At 40.4% G+C, this 17,836-nt stretch overlaps 1 protein-coding gene across 1 annotated transcript; it reads right to left on the bottom strand.

Annotated features, from left to right (window-relative positions):
* Positions 1–12,420: 12,420 nt before the first annotated feature.
* LOC108576142 (dynactin subunit 6) lies at positions 12,421–13,439 on the bottom strand. Its single transcript, XM_017939075.1, has 5 exons — positions 13,391–13,439; positions 13,009–13,179; positions 12,808–12,935; positions 12,598–12,740; positions 12,421–12,522 (listed from the first exon to the last, which is right to left on the bottom strand). The coding sequence occupies exons 1-5, from the start codon at positions 13,417–13,419 to the stop codon at positions 12,421–12,423; spliced, it is 573 nt and encodes a 190-aa protein (XP_017794564.1). The 5' UTR covers positions 13,420–13,439.
* Between the last annotated feature and the right edge of the window lie 4,397 nt (positions 13,440–17,836).

Raw genomic sequence — 17,836 nt, 5'->3', positions numbered from 1 at the left:
ACGCTGATCGCTTTGCATACTCGTTATGACGTAAATACAACCCACGTGACCGGCCGCGTCTAATAACGCGTCGATTATGCACACGAGTCGAGCCACCCGAAATAGCTCATTGCACCTGATTTTGGTCAATGTTAATTTCGATGAGTAATAGTTGCTGCTGCTAATTTTAGCAACAGGTATTAGTGACGCCATAAATAAAATGCATAAAATTGCGTATGAAAATTAAGGTGTTTGAAATTTTTTAAAAGTGACCAATATTTGCTGAAAACCAGCTTGTGATCACACCTAGTCACCTCTGTCGAGGTTCTTGGAGAAAATTATTTAACAATTCATACTGCAAATGTAGATTCATCAAAATTCAGTTGTAGTTAAAATTTCGTTACAATTAAACCTGTTTAATTAAATCAATTACAAACGAAAATGGAATGCAAAGAGATGAAAATTTCTCGAAACTAACTTAAAAAATGTTGAAAAATACGAGATGAAAATATTCATTAAATTGTTTAGAGGTGAATGATATTCTTCATCTTTACAAAAATTTGTCGTCTCCTAAAAAATACCATTTCCTCGTTACAATAGACGTATTGCTTCACGATGAACTAAACAATGGGAAAAAAGAAACACCGAGGAAGGATTTAATTATCTACCCGCGCATAATTCCTCGTTCATCATAAAGAACCTCCGTGGCAGGTTACACCCATGCGTCGTTTCTTCTGCTTGTAGGCGTTTCCAAGCTGGCTAATCGGTACATCACGCTAATAGTGTCGCTATTTCGGCACTCGTTAACGCGACACGGCTCTAATTGAGCCTTACAGAATCTAAAGTTAAACGGCTGGTCGTTATACGAAGCGCAAGGCCATACATCTTCGAGCTCGTTTCGACGACGACACCCTTTGTAGAACTGAAAAATTATTCCACCAATTAATTCATCGATCGGTATATCTGTGTAAACACTATTACCACAACTTCACCATTCATCCTTTCCCTATCTTGAAAGTAATTTCACTCACTGATGACAGAATTAAGTAGGAAAGAACCTACAGACACACGGTCTTTTATTCTCAGAGGTTTGAACGGTCTTTAAATATTGTAAAATACGCGGTTTCTACGAGGTGCTGTCAGGAGAAGTTTATCGTGCGGGGAAAACCGCCTCGACAAAAGTTACTCGAGTGACAGCGAAGCGGAAATGAGTATCAACCGGATCTGCAGCCGGATACGGAGCTTGACAAAGTAGCACTTAACGGGTTGTAAAGCAAGATGAAAGTGCTGTAAATAAAACTAGAGAAGCTGTTCGTTCTGTCAAAGTGTAATTGAGACAAGGTTTACGGGAAAAATCGAACAGAGAAATTCTACGAACTTAAATTCTCCATTTTCCTCCTACTTTACTTCTACACAAATATTAACAAAATAACGATTCTATATTCATCCATGAATACTCTTTCACCGTTAAATTCCGATAATTGTTTCATCGTGAAAATTAGTTTGAAAGCTGCGAAAGGGGGACCTTCTCGCAGAAATATCTCTCTGTGAAGAAATGATAAACTCAGAAGGCTCTACTGGGTTGAAAATTCACGAGGCATTCATTCCTGCCACCGTTTCTCCCCATTTCACGCGCGTCTACACGCGGGACGCGGATTTTCCCGAGCAAAATCTCTAGGCGTGCAGGACGAGTGGAAGACACGCGCAAGGAGATTCAGACACGAATACTCAGACGGCCCTAAATCTTGTCTCGCGAGGCGAGCCGGTGGGATCCTCTTTATTTTGCTCTGCGGAGGCGTCGTTGCGCGCGAACCGCGAGCTTTCGTTACGCACGTGTGAACGGAAGCGTCGACTCTTAAACGCCTCGGTTCTTAAGAGCGCCGCGACGCTCCCCAGCAAAAGCACGAGTTTTAATTGCCTGCTGTTTCGCCGGCCAAACGGAACGATACAGTACAGTACCGTTTAGAATTTTTCGAACATGCTGGAGAGATGAGGAGAGAGAGCAGTATTTGTTAGTTTGGCGAGGATCTTTCGCCGATCACTTGTTGTGATCCGTTTTGAAACCGAGGGCAATTACTCTACTTTCGTTTTTAAAACTTTCTCGCTAAACTGATATTCTAATATGTAACGATAGTTCGAATAGGAAAATTGATAAGTTTCGAACAAGGACGTCCTTGGGTAGGTTGATAGCGCGGAGTCTTCGGTGATCGTCGAAGTGCAGCATCCAAAGTTGCAGTTCTCATAAAGATGGGTGACCGTGGGAGAAAAAAAAAAATATAAATAAATACATAATTGAATTTGTTAATTACAGAGAATTTAAAACTACATTTCACATATACTTTAATTTCTCCGTTAATTATAAAGTTATTACACGTGCTGTGCTGGTTTCGTGATTCGTTAAATATTGCTCGCTTAATGTGAAAATTAGAATAAATTTTCAAGTATAAATAAGCGGAGAGAGTTAAAATTTGAATTGAATGGAAGGTACCGTATACATTCGACGACTACTCATTTTCTTTCCAACTTTTCCTTCCTTTTATCTTTCTCGGACAATTTGCCCCTCCCGCGTTCCTCTTCTGCCTCCTTGCTTTCCTACGCTTCTCTTTCTTCTCTTTCCCGCGTTTATGGGATGTTACCGTCGAGTTCTTTTTTCCCGATTCGCAGACTAATGGGATGTTTATGGTTCGCGATGATTTACAGCGAAACGCTCTGTGCCGAATTTCGAACGAAATGAAGCTATGAGCGCAAGTTCAAATGTGCCGCGTAATTGAAAAACATCTCAATGAAAACATACTCGCTTTTAACCACCCTATTAAAATCACGAAAATGTTAATACTGTATTTCAAACAAACCACCTAAATCATAAGTTAGTATTGCAAGATCTCCAACTAAGAAAACAAAAGAGGCTCCATTTTTGCATATTTTAATTTCTTCCATATCGAAGCAAACTTGTTTTCATATATTAACAAACTATAACACAATTTTATTTCATTCCTATTACCAATTCCCCATCATAACCCCATTGTCCTTAACACTAGAAGCGTCAGCCGGATCAAAATGGCCCATCAGCAACTTTCTAAGAAAACCAAACATTCTCCACGGATTATCGTGGTATTATCGTTTCCAACTTCCCGACTTTGATCTCTACGTGTATACCTACTTCTACCTGCATCAATCACCTTTGACACTCAAAAAAATTCACATTTGGAAAGTGAATTTCAGCTAATGGCTCATTTTGTCTCAGCCGGTCTACTGTTAAATCCACGATTCCGTGTTCCGTTTCCACGAAGAGCCGGCAGTCTCTTCTCGTGCAGGAACCGCGAGACACTCGAATCCATCAAACGAAGAAGAGGAACGCAACGGCAGACGTGGTCTCTCGGTCCCGTCGAAAGGGACACGGCCGGTGCGCCTGCGTTTCTAAAGATAGCAACCGTCGAAAGGGGGGAAAAAGCGGTGGGATGGAAAGGGTCTAGAATTCGCGATTGGCGGCCCGGTATTATTTGCGTCGGACGCGGCACCAGCGGGAAGAAGGGCTGCGTTTGCGAGAGGGTGTACGCGAGAAATCGATGGTTAGCAAATTGGTGGGCGTCGTGAAAACCGAGACGGCGGCGCGCTCATCGTGCCACGGTAATGGATTAACCGGAGTTCCTGACTGGCCCTACACACCGCGGACAAATTGTACAGGGTGAATAGGAGGAGTGCGGCCGTCCGTACCTGTCGCGAAACCTAATCCACCTTCGTGTCGGCGCACTGGACATTAGGAATTATGCACACGCCGAACTGCGGGCTCCGTAATCGTTTGGGTTTCCGTGGCGTGCATCTCGACACGCCGCATTACCGCTTAATACTGGACACTTCGCCGTGTTCGCTTGAATGACACATTTTTGGGGCAGAGGTGCGCAACCCGAGGCGTTAACCCGATTTTTCTTCGTTTGTGAGAAGTTGATTGCAATTTTGCATTTTGATGAGAGAAGGCAGAGCTAATAGTTATTGTAAAAGAGTGAACTAGAGTTTGACAGTAGGTTAAGACATTGTTTCAATTTAAGAATAAGAGTTCCTGTATTTTTGTCAAACACTGTGAGAAACTTTAATAAATGGATAAATTTGTTAGGTAATGTGATAAACGTCTTAAAGACAATTAATTTCAAGTCCTTTCCTTTAAAGAACTACATCAATGAATCGAACATCTATGTTATATCGATTCATAAATGCCGAAACTTAAATGCTCTTATTCAGGATGAATCATAAGTTCCTTTACCACTTAAAAATTGCGTAACTTTTCTCCTGTCATATTTTTTAAATTTTTCTTTCAAATTTAGAAAATTTGTTCCTTGGAAATTTACTATCGTAAAGCGACTTATGGATCACCCAGCCCATTTTCCTTCTCTATTCAAAGATGCGATAAATTCTTCAGTGGAATTACATTTTCTTAAATAAAGACTACGAAACGAATTAAACCCTTGACTTCTCCCTTGAAATCTGGTTAAACGAAATAAAGAAAATAGTGGAAAAATAATTTAGTGAGCACTAGCGTATATTCACTGGTTTTACAAGAGCAACCACCAAGAACCACCGCCGCGCGCATTTACGAAGTGTGAGAATGCGAGGAAAAAAGGGGGCCGCTTAAATTATGGCGGTCGTTTTCTTTGAGACGTTAAACGGGCCCGATGCCTAAATCACGTTAATCGTACGGGACACGACTAAACGGGTGCTATCTTGAGAGGAAGCTTGCGGTCGTGAAGTGGCGAGCGTCCTCGACACTAAATGGGACGTGTTTTCAATTATGCGTGAAATGAAGGCGACGATGCGTGCGTCTGCTCGCCGACAGCCAGCACGAATGCACGTATGGCACATCTTGGGTGGAGATGAACGCTCGTAAGAAGAGCTCGAAACATCCGCCACTCAGATCTGAATAATCGCCAAAACGAATGTAATCGGTTCTTAATTGCGCCTGCGAGTTATGGCCATTTTGAGATTCTCCGGTGCAATACTTTTTTTTTTTACGGAAGTCTGTTTAATTATCTTCTATTTCTGCATTTGAAACGTAATAATTCATTTCTTAACCCAACGTTAGCCTAGTGAATTATTTTCTATCATTATTCTCGTGTGGCCTGAGAGGCTTTAGTCCAATTTTTAATTTAAAAACTATGGAAATGAGAATATAAATTATTTAGTAGAACTTAGATACATTTTCGAAAGCAATAAAATACTCGTCAAGTGAATGTAATTCACTAGAAGTGGAATGAAACTTGTGACATTAGGTCTGTCAAACCTCGCCAAACTAACCCAAAATTAACGAATTTAAATGACAAGATTATCTTCAGAAATCAGAACGAAGTAATCGCAATTTCTGATTGACAAATGAAGCTCGATAGCATCAAATGAGTAATTTCATTGCTCCTCCAATATCTAATTGTTTATAGTCGTTCTACAAATAGAACCAACGTTTTTCCATCAAAATTTCGTAATTCGTTTAATTCCGTATTCACCAGGCAATTACCCATTACCATGAAATTACGCCTCAACTATCGACGATATTGCACGCGTATAAAATATGCGTACAACCCGTGCACACGTATGTATATACACTTTCTAGGTATGATTACGCGTAGGCACGAAAAGCAAGGAAGCTCGTGGTGGTTAACGCTCGCGGCGCATGGTAATCACGAACTCGATTGATTAGCCGACAAAGTCGAGCCGACAAATTAGAGGAATGCCATCTACGTTCCAGCTTGGCTCCCCCTCGTCAAACCACATATGCATACACGCTTCTGTTCCATGGACGAAGCGGGAAGATTATCTGATTCGACGTGTGTGTACGATGACGTCTTCGTCCACGTTCGCGTTTCTGTGCCTGTTGGTGAGCCGCAACACGCTTTGCGGGGAACATTTGCGAAAGTTTTCCTTGTTTCGAAGATTCCTTCGATGAAACGAACATCGACGATTAACATCACATTTCTCGTATCAGTCGGAGAAAATTTCATCTCCCTGACGAGAAATTGATAACGAAGATTACGTTCTATGATAAGTCGTATGCTATTATTATTAATATTGTCAATTGCATAATTTCGAAATAACGTTACTTCCGTTTCATAACGACAAAAAAGAATTCCATCCCAATAATGACAATTTATGTCAATAATGAGACGAAATTTAAGGAGTAACACGTTTAAACGATAACTGTGAATTAGTCTCCCTTTCATTTCTTCCGCTTTGACGATAAATCAATGGCGAAGCGGAAGCGCGAGAAGCGAAACTCCCACTGTTCATATCCGCGTTTTCTTAAACGGAGCACAGCTGGCTCGGCCGGCTAATTAATTTCTTTTCTCATCAGCGGCTATCAGAGTGGCAGATGAGAATGTGTACACGGTGCCGTCGGTGTAACTTCAAAGCGACAGGCAGTCGCATTCGGATGCAAGGGACAAGTTGAACAGCTTGACGAAGTTCGGAGAGACGCAGAGACATACTTTGTACGAGATTATCTTCCTTATGGTTCCTCCGATTTTTTGCTCTTTCTTTAGTGGCTCTATAAATTAAATGCATTCGCCTGGAAACTGAGCAATTTTCGTTTTCTGATAAAATTGCCTCTTGATTTGCTCCGAAATGAACATAAAGAAAAATAAAGAACGACACTGCTTTCACAGTTAAATGAAATTTAGTAAGAAATGTTTATACTTGTGACGATATTATAAATTATGAAATACAAATTTCTCTTCAATTTTGACAAAAACAACGGAGAGATTTCGAAGCGTACCAAGTACAAAACAGAAAAGGGGGACAAGGGCAAAAGTGAGGAGAGCATGGAATCGAGTAAAAATAGTGGGATGAATATCCGGCTGTCCAAAACAAGCCTAAATACGTCTCGAAAATATTCCACGGCGTAACGGGCGAATGGTACAAAGGATTCGGCGGAAACGTCGAGTATACGACTGAATCCTACAAATAATCCCGTCGAAGCGTCGCCACGCTTCGATGGACACATAAATGCCGGGCTCGTTCGAGCATGAGTTTCTTGCGTCTCGAATCGCCCATTATCGGAAGGAAATTGTAATTTGACAGTGAAGGAAACGGAGAATCTATGACTTCGTTAAAATACAAAATTTAAAAATTCTAAAGTTTTCACGATTGCACGTTCCAATGAAAAATTAAAGCATGAAAGAAATAAAAGTAAAGTAGAACCTAAATTATTCCATTTTCCCTGATAAAAAGTATCTTGTTTCGTATAATTATACTGTGATAATAATTCTAATAGTAACGGTCCAAAAATTTACTAGAAATCTCGCGTTAAAATTCTATAACACTGGGAAAAAGAGACACATAATGGAATTAAATGTACGCGTTTGATAGTGTTGGTATGAGCGAGGGTGGCAGTGGCTTGTAACACGAAATCGTGTACATTTCAGTGGAACGAAAATGCATGCGCATTAGGCGAGCACGGAGAAGGGAGAAGGAATAGCGAATCCATGGAAGTATTAAGATGCAAAGGGCATAAAATATATTTGAAAGTTAAATACGAGTCAAGTGGCGCCCCGGTAGGGTGTAACCAGACGCGAAGTAGTCGGGGCACCTTCTACCCCTCTTGTATTCGTTGTGTTTCGATGGTTTTGGCAACTTCTCTTTGCCTTCGGTACAGCCGCTCGTTTTACATTTTAAAAACCACCTTCCTTTGTTTTATCGTAATCCTATTTAACACTCCGCGCGTAGACTGTTGTTCATTAATATCAGGACACCCAGGAAAGTAATGTACGATTTGAATGAAATTCGTTCGCCAGATATAGTACCACATGTCAGCGAAAATTCACGTACTCGTTATGTTACGAGATTGTAGGCTGAATAATTGAAGGGTTCTAAATTACAACGTTAGCAAATTAAAACTTTCGAGAGAAGCGAAAATTTCAGAGATCTGCTGTACCTAAGTAACGCGGAATTATTTTGTAGAAAAATGGTATGGATTTATTTGGACGAAATATTATTTGGACGAATGAAACGTCAAAATATTGCTACTTACAAGGTTGTAGTGTCGATATATCGGTTTTTGGAAATTTCCGAGTTGCAATATTGTAAAATGGAACCCTTCAATTTTTTTCAATTTTAATAATTTTATCGTGTCTGTTTAGCTTTACCTCACATTCGCTAAGTATCCTAATATTTGCGTTTAAATTACTGTTACACTACTTTACCAGATCTCCAACCAAATTTCCCAGAAATCCAAACCTCCAACCATCCAAAACACACCGTCACTTACCACAAACCCATTACCATCCCGACTTCACAATTTCTCCTCTCCAAAACCCACGTTCTCCAGTGTTTTCTGTTCTCCATCAGGCATCAAGAACCACAGGCGCTGTTTCCTTTTCGTACAGGGTATACAATGGCCGCGCGATTCCCGAGGATTCCCCAGCAAGCGTGAGCGGCGAAGAGAGACAGAGAGAGAAAGAGAGATGGGGGAGGCATGGGTCGCTATTGTTCCGGTGTAGCCTTAATGCGCGTCGTTGTAAACAGCGTTACAATGGAATAACTTCGTTAGCATAATCGCGTCACAGAGTCGCCTGGCGCCCTCTGCCTCTCCCGCTCCACTGCACCCCTTTTGGATTTTACGGGTGGTTTCCCTCTGGACAGGCTCGTGGGCGGACCCGATCCGATCCGCTGCCACGTTTAACCGTCGCTCGCTCCAGTATTATTCATTGTCGCGATTGAATCGTTTATCTCGTCGCTGCTCGGCTGACCGCGCGACGGGATCGCTCCCGACGACATCGTGTACACGGCCATCGACAAGCATCTCCCGATGTGCGACGATCCGGCCGCTAAATGGGGCTAAACGACCCGTCGGTATACGAATAACGGCCACCGGAGGCGATTCGCCAATATTCGAGTCGAGTAGCTTACTTTCAATTCAGCATTGTGCTACGGTAGAAACTTTGATTATCTGAATCAATCGTGACCATACGGTGTTTCTCGCGTGAAAGATGATCGTTTGTTTTAGAATGTTTTGTAAATGTTAACGTTGATCTTTGCGCTGCGTGATTCGTTCCTCTGGGCATTTGAAAAGGGACAATTTTTGGTGCAAAAGAAAGTTGTTTAATCTTCAACTTTTTTCATAATACATATATAGTTATGAAAATAGGGAGGAAACAATGTTAGAATCACCTGATGGTGGTATTTTTAATATTCTCAACGGCCACTTATCACAATTCCTATATAAACTCTAGCATAAAAATGTGCAGATTAAGAGATTAAACGAATCCATAAATGTCTACCTCATTTTCGTAATTATCAAAAACTATCCATCGATACATCGATGTAAATCACTAAATTATAATCGTAGATTTCTAATCATCCTCACACCGATCGCTCAAGTGATTATCTACTTAAGAATTAAGAACCTCCAAACTTTTCAGTGTTAACTTAAAATTCATATAATTCTTGACAAATTACCGTTGACGAATGTTTCCTCGAATTTCAGAAGCGACTTTCATTTCTCCCGGTGAAAATCCCACGTTTCACGTTACACGAGCTAACGGCTGAATAGAAAAACCGAATAAAAGCGCGAATCGCGATAATTCGGGGCGAATCAACGTTTCACCCCGGCAATTACGGGAAAATCTCCGTCAGGCCGTTGCGATACCGAATTAATTCTACGCGCGATCCCGCCGACGTACATGACATTTTTCGCCCTCTCGTCTTCGACCGCGTTCACAATGGAAATGTTAAGCGAGTCGTGGATTCGCAACGCTCGTCACTCGACAAAGCGGTTCTCCCGTGTCCGCGGACGTCAATTTAAGCGCGAAAGCGAGGGCGAGGAGAGAGAATAGTCGCTTGACGCGTTGACGATCCGTCGCGATCTCTGATGGACGAGCGATCATCGAGAAACGTTCCCGAGGGACCGTCTATCGACGATGCAAATCATTAAACGATAACCGTACCGTCAATTCCCGCCGGAACGTTTTAATACAATTGCAGTTTAATTCGATTCGGAGTTTGTTAAGTCCTTCCTCAGATCTCTCGTATATTTTCGTGCAGCATATTGCAGAAATATTGCGGTAGGGGCTCGATATTATCATAATTCTGACTTTACATCGTGTTATACTTATTATGTTTATTTTTAACCCTTTCGCTAAGAAGAGCGTACACATACGCCTATATGATACACACAGTTTATTAATGTATTTTTTAAAATACCGCTGTCGACTGAAATTTTGGAAACACTAGAATGTGTGATTTTCAATCATGCTTATCCTTATTTTTATGCAAGCACTGAATATTAACTCTTTCGTACAGTTTTTGTCTCAAAAGTGAAACTATCCCATACACCGAAGAAAATTACGTAGAAATAATGGTTTTGAAGCAGTTTCGTCGAATTTCTTAATTTACGGAATAGAGATACAGGGAATATCATGTGGAATATGAAACGTGTGAGATATGAAGCGCCAAAGTGTTACGCATAAAGAGACACTTGAAACTTCGAAGTTCGGAGTTGAATATGAAATCCAAGTTGAGGAAACTTTCGCGTTATTTTCGATCTCTCTTCGTACTTTCACAACAAATCTTCCTTTAGTTCTTCTCTATTTGAAATAAACCTGAAGTTTCTTCCCTTTATCCAAACGGTACCAAAATTTCATTTTTCTCTATTCGAAAATTTTAATCAAACCCATACACGCGAGATCGCTTTCTAAATATTCTCCAACGACGACTACGTTTCACGGATAAGAAGAACTCACACGAATCCGAGGTTATTGCGCCATTAGGGATATCCCCCTTTTGGCTTGCTCGCTGTCGCACTGATTTCTGACTTCTCCCAGTGCGACGAAAAATAATCTCTTTTCTTCTCGTCTCCCCCCTTCTAGGCTAGAACGCCCGCTGCGGACGTCAAAATATGACAGCTCTCTCGGGTCACCACTTTCCGCGACAAGAGTTGCGTTCAAGGGGGTTGCGAGGAACGATCATTAGAATAAAGCGGCGCTCGCGACCGCCACGCTCTTAACTATGTTTCCCGTTCGTGTATCCCTTTTGAATAAATCCCAACGTTCCTTTCCAACCAGCTTACATTTCTCCCATTCGTCGTTTTATTTCCACACGTCGGACACACTCTCTGCCTATGGAAAATACGAAACGAACCGTTCGTACAAATTTTCTTTCACACTTTTTCCAATAAATAATAAATTAAATTATCGCGAAACGTAATTTTCAACGGTGAAAAATTCAACGCCGACGAACGAACGGAATATTATATTTATTGCTGTTTAGGAATAATCGTAGTAATTGTTCGGTATATCGGCGATAAAATTTTGTCAAAAGTCTGATTGATGAATTAACTCGACTAAATTACGCGGTAACACGATTCCCACATTTGCGGCTTAAATGGGCGTCGCATTGAGAGCCACTGCGGTACGCGGTTAAGCTGACGGAAACGGTAAATGGTTCGCATCCAACCCCCTCGGCGAGACGCTAATTCATATTCATAGGTGTAGCGTTTAGTATTGTGCCGCTGGATTCTCCGGAGAGTTCGCCCGGAGAAGAACGAAGAGAAGGAGAAACATCAAGTTACGTTAACTTGTCGCATCGTCGACGCTCACGAATTCACTCCTCTCGTGCAATTTCGCCGGGGTTTTACCTAACCTTTGTAGAATTACAAATACGCTTTGTCTGTGAAATAATTAGTTGATTCGTCTAGTTTAATGAAATAAGATGAATTGTCCTGTACTGTGAATTAGAACTATTGTAATTTTATTTACAGCATAATTGGGCGAATGTATAATAAACATGAACATTGTGATACTTTTTATTATTATAGATACAATATGGTGAAGTGTGTACTTTTTACGAGAATTTGTCGTTTTCTGTGAAATTCCAGAAGTGATCTCGACGTAGGAGATTGTACTGCCATCTGTTGGTAGAGTACGAAGTTAGACTACGTTTCGTTCAAGTGTCAATGAAACAACGGTCATTGATGTGAGGTTGTGGTAGTATAGTACGTTACTAAAGTAGTAAAATAGTACTACAAAAATTACTAATCATTCATATTTTCTAATTCTACGCTTTTTATGTCTTGGAAGTTGTAGAAGTCACGCGGATCTGTTTATGTAACAAGGTACGGAGTAAATGTAGGTTTTTATTTAATTTTAAAGCAGGTTATGAAATGTTTAGTTTATAAAATAATAATTACACATATTTTTTGCAATTTTATATTAAGTTAAGTAAAATAAAAGGGACATTAAGGGGACTGCTACGTATGAAATATAGTGTTAAAAATTTATTAAATAATAATACTTTTATAGTGCATAATATACAAAATAAAAAAAAGGAAAACAACTTGTGCACTTTTAATTGCACCTTAGTTTTTATAATTCATATTTAACAGAATATTTTACAGGAATAAATATAAATATTTGTAATACTCTTAAATCATTGTATTGCCAATAAAGCACTAAGCAATTTAGTTAATTATAACCCCCCTTCACTTATTGAAGGCTTTATGTTAGCTTTATGAATAAGATGGTAATTTGGTAAAACTTTTAGCAAGAATTCTAACTGACTTATTGGAGCCTGAAATGAAATGTAAAATTATACAACACCATTTTGATATCATCCATAATTCTACCTGCAATTCAAGAGACTTACATATGGTTTATCATACATTTCTCTACGCTGATACTGACTACCGTAGACTATGGTATTTTCAGGTATTGTGTCTGGTTGTGTCAATGAACACGATGCTCCAATGACACAACCATTGGTCAATTCAATTTCACGGCCTACGAATGCTACAAAGGAAAACACAGTTACAATAAATGCATAGATATATACCTGCTCCTTACTAAATACGATCACCTTTGCTTTCTAAAATATTATTATCCCCAACTTTAAATGCTTCACAAGTGCAATCAGTTTCGAACACATTATAACTACCCACTATCTGTACTGGAATTGTTGTTGGCTCTGGAGCACCTGGAGGTAGTCTACAACAGTGTGAACACTAATTTTATTTCAAACTAATAAAAAAAACGAAGATGCCCTTTATCTGGAAACTACCTGTTTGCTATAACTGCCATTTCTTCAATGATATTTCCTTCACCTATTATAATTGGTCCAGCCTCTGCAATGATACTTGCTCTCGGATGAACCACAGTTTTGGGTCCAATAGTGATATCTCCCTTCAGAATACTTTCCTGACATACTAAAGCACCTGCCACTATTTTCAAGCTGAATAAAAAGATAAAACTTATGTTCTTTTCTCACAATACAGTAAAACTATATGTACTAGACGTAACCTCAAAAAAATGAAAACTTCAGCAAGGTTAACGCTCTGACACTAATAACTGTATTTACATTTGTCTGAACTTTCTATAACATCGAATTAACGAGAAACCATAAAAATATAAATAATTCGAACAAAATATATGTATTTCCTCACTTCGTACGACGACTTGCTGATGAACTCATTGTTAACAACTGACACAAGGCGCTTCAACACGCCCTCTGTAGTATACTCGAAGAATTACTTGCCTTGGATTCCTTCGCGTAATTTAAACTCACGATAAATTCACATTAACAATGAAACGTTTATTTAACAAGTATTTAATTCGCTTTAAAATAAAAATCGCTAAAAATTTATGTTCACTGCTGTTAAAGTAATCTCTTCTTATCAACTATGTAAAAAAATTTACATATATGCTCATTTTAAGTCCAACTAAAAACGTTAAAAATTCACAGATAGAATTGCTAGGTGTATTTAACGATAGATAAGAATCATGACATACCTTCGATTGTTTCTACGTTTAACTTCCTACGTAGGTGACAGTAATAACAAAAATGTCGACGAACCATTCGAAACTAATGCATATGTAAATCTACGAATAAACCGAAAAGTAACAAAACGTGAAACAACACCGAGGTATAAAAACCAATTCCACTACATTTACACTGAACTCTTTTTCTTTAAATTCACGACGTAATAAAGTGGAGAAAAAAAAAGCGTATAAAACAACGAACCGAAGAAGAAGGCAGAATCCACACGAGAATAGCGTAATCGTGGACAGGATTCCCTTGAAAGGAACCGCAGGAGTAGGTGCTAAAAGGATAAAGAGAAGCGTTCGAGGATCAAGGTGAAAAAGGTGACTCGAATAGCGCGTGAACTGCGCGCCACCCTAAAGAAGAACATAATAACTTAAAATTTAACTCCAAATTGCGATAATAACGTCTAATTGCAACGTGCGTGCGCGTGTACGTGTTGCGCCTTTGTGTGTGTGTGTTTTGCATTTATTTTTTTTTCTTTAATTCTCCCGTTCTCTCTCTCTCGCTCGCTCGTTCTCTCTCTCTCTCTCTCTCTCTCTCGCTCGCTTTCTCACTTTCTCTCCTCCATTCGTGTCGTTTTTTCATATTTTTTTTCTTTTGTTTCTTAAACTTGTAACTCGGTTATCTCCGACGTCTAGGTAATGTAACTGTTTCGTTTGTCCGTGTCTCTCCCTCCCTCTCTCTTACCGTCTTTCTCACCCTCTCTCTCTCTCTCTCCCTCTCCCCTTCTGTGTGTATGCGCCTGTCTGTACATGTACGTATGTACTCGTGTGTGTGTAGCATGTCAGTGTGGTATCTGTATTGTACGCTGTGTACACATGGGTGGATGGGTGGGTGGTTTGGTTTGTGGGTGAACGATTACAGGTGGTAATGTATCTTGCACTCGCGCGTACGTGACTGTGTACGTGTTTTTTTTTTTTCTTTATCTACAGTTAAACGAATTCTACGTACTTACTCGTTAATCGGCAGAATAATATGCATTTCTTAATTTCGCTATAAGTATATTTAAACCGTCCGAAAACGTGTCAGTCGGCGCACCGTGACGGATTCGCCATCGCTCTCGTCGAGCCTTTCTTCCTTTCCAATTTGTCCTATTTCTTTCTTTCACACTTCTCTTATTTGTCAATTTTTTTTTTCCTTCTTCGCTTTTCTGCTCAACGCCATGCCATTTGCACACAATCCTCTCTCTCTCTCTCTCTGTTTCATATTTTCTCACCCTTATTTGTCACCCCTTTCGTTCACGATTCGCTACATCTCCTCGAGTATTCGACACTTCTTCAGTGAGAAGAAACGATTCTCTCTTTCTTTCTTTCATTCTTTCCCTTCGATAATTCTCTACACGTTTCCCTTTCTATCGTTATTTCGACACTTCTTCTGTACTTGCACTCGACACGTCGCTCGACCTCTTCGAAGGATTCGAAGTGATGATTAAAAAACCGAATAATCCCTGAAGCAGCGCGTCCTGAGGGCAATAGAATTTGATGGTAACGCGGCTGAACGATAAAAACGTTAATGTAACATGATGATTTCTCTCTCTCTCTCTCCCTCTTTCTCTCTTGTTTCTCGCGAATACAAAAAGTGCGTTCGATTTGTTTCTCGTTCGTGGATGAACGATATGGATTCGGACTATTCGAGCCGCCACTTGAGGGATTAAGCGTGACGCTAAATTACAATAAAGAGAAGAGGATCTATTTTTTTTCCTTTTTCTTCTGTTACGAGGCGCGGACGATACTTTACGGTGAAGAAAACTTATCTATAAACTCTGTTACGTCTATCAACTACGGTCACGCTACGCGGTCTGCTAAGCTGCGCTAAAAATGTGGGACACTTTGTAACTGTAAAGTATCGACGACGCTCCCGGTGCGCTACGAAACTCGAAACTTAGCGGCTTAAAAGACACGGCTAATTCGACCGTTCTCGAGTGGCTGACGTTCGAGATACGCGGAGAATGAACGATATAGTTGAATAAACGGCCCCCCGGTCGCCGTCATTTTGCCTCTTTTTCTCCCCATCGTTGGTGATAACGATAATTGTATAAAATTTAGAATTAGTTCATCGTTCAGGTAACACCGTCGATTAAATTCCGTCCACCGAGACTACCAGAGAAAATTCATTTAATTCCGTTCCCGCCCAATTCGATTGATAATTTTTCCCGCTAACGAAATTCTCGCTCGACATTTCGAACCGTCTAACAATTTCATTCTACTAAACTCGTTGTAAATTCATTTAACACGTGTCCACGAAGACCAATTGGTACATATCGTTTGAATAAAATTTTATTCAACTATACAACATCCTCTGCCCCAGTCGACAGACAAGTTCGTAACAATCCTGACCGAACGATCAATTGCACCATCCCGATCGTGTTCGCAAACGAGCGTCGTTTGAAACGCGACCAAATTTAGATCGTGTGTCGTGTGATCGATCGATCGAACGTTTATGGTGGTTGTTTCACGATCGGTTACGTAGAAAGTGGTAAAATGCGCGCGGAACTTATCTCTTATCCTCCTTTCGTCGAATAATCGTCACGTCGTCGCCCGATCATTTCTCGCGTTACCTTAAAAGCGCCTAACGATAATCGCCAACAATATTACTTCGTCGACGATCCAGCCGTTCCGTGTTTCGCGACAAGGAACGACCGGGCCCTACTGTTTTAATAATAACTAACTAACGAGCTAACGAGTGTGTGTCTATCAACCGGAATCGTTGATCGCGCGTACAAAAAACGGACTTAACAGCGAAGTGAAACGTGCGGCCGCAACAAACGACGTCTCTTGAAAAAGGGGGAAAAAACCTATTGGTCGTTGATCGTCATCACATTGATACTGAATCCACGAAGTGTCTCTCTTCACGATCCATTTGCTGCTCGTGGATCGAGCACCGGGCCAACGCGATTTCCGTGCACCGATTTTCGTTTCGCTGAATCACACGCAGACGCAAAAACGTGTCGAGAATTCATTGGGAATTGTTTTTTTTTTTCGTTTTTCAATTTCTTCTCTCTTTTCTTTTTTTTTTTTTGGTTACTGGAACGAAAGGGTTGGTGACATATCTTTTTGGAAATTTAGAAAAATTGTATCTTCGGTGTACAGCACGATAGCGAGACGATTTTTGTAACGTAGATTTAATTCTCTGTACCGTTGCACCGTGTTACTAACAAGATTCCGTGATTCCTGTTTCTGGAAGCATTTTCTTTTTCTTCGTTAAGCTTACGTGATTACTGTATTAAAGACGGGAGAGATACATTGTCGACACTCGATACTACGTGTCTATGGTAGTCTTTATCTTGCTAAAAATGTCTGAGATGGGAAATAGAGGGGTATACACGGGACAAGAGTGCAAAGAATCAAATTTTAAAGGTCTCGAGAACCAAATCTCGATACTGCATCGTACTCGACGACGATTAGTTTTCTCGATTGTTTTCGACGAAGAGATAATTCCAATTTCGAAGTAAGTACCACGCTAGTCGGCTTTATTCAAGAATAATCGTTTCTCAAAGGAAAATCTTCATTTCGTAAATTAACAAACGGACGTACGAAAAGATCGAAGAACGAAACAAGCAGCACCCGATCCAATAGGATCGACACGGAAATCGTATTGGCGTACGCTCGATCTCGTGGCACGATTAAATTGATCCAGCCAGCATCGTCTCTGGCCGACGAAAGCGAGGAAAGCCGGTAACGGTGCGTAAAAAACGCTTCGAGAGGCTTCACCGCGGCGATGGATTATTATTTAGTTAAGAAGTACGTGTTTACGTATAAAGAGACGCGTCATACAGTGCCGTACAGTACCAAAACGTTTATAATGCGCACATAATGTTACCTCGATTAACCTCTATCTACGCGCTCGCGCAGGCATCGTGTATGTATAAAGTGTTCCATTTTAGTCGTATTCTTTTAGTCTCGCTGCAGGTGTGTGTGTGTATTTCTCGTGTATATGTATCCGTGTGCCTGTGTTCCTCGTCATTTTTTATATCCACGTGTTGCGTCCGTGAGCCGGCGCAGGCCGGTCCAGGGACAAAAGTCTCGTATTTTTTTTTTTCATTTATTTTATTTATTTATTTATATAT

The sequence above is a fragment of the Habropoda laboriosa genome, unplaced genomic scaffold, assembly GCF_001263275.1.
Source record: "Habropoda laboriosa isolate 0110345459 unplaced genomic scaffold, ASM126327v1 scaffold333, whole genome shotgun sequence".
NCBI lineage: Eukaryota > Metazoa > Arthropoda > Insecta > Hymenoptera > Apidae > Habropoda > Habropoda laboriosa.
This window is presented reverse-complemented; position numbering and strand designations above follow the sequence as displayed.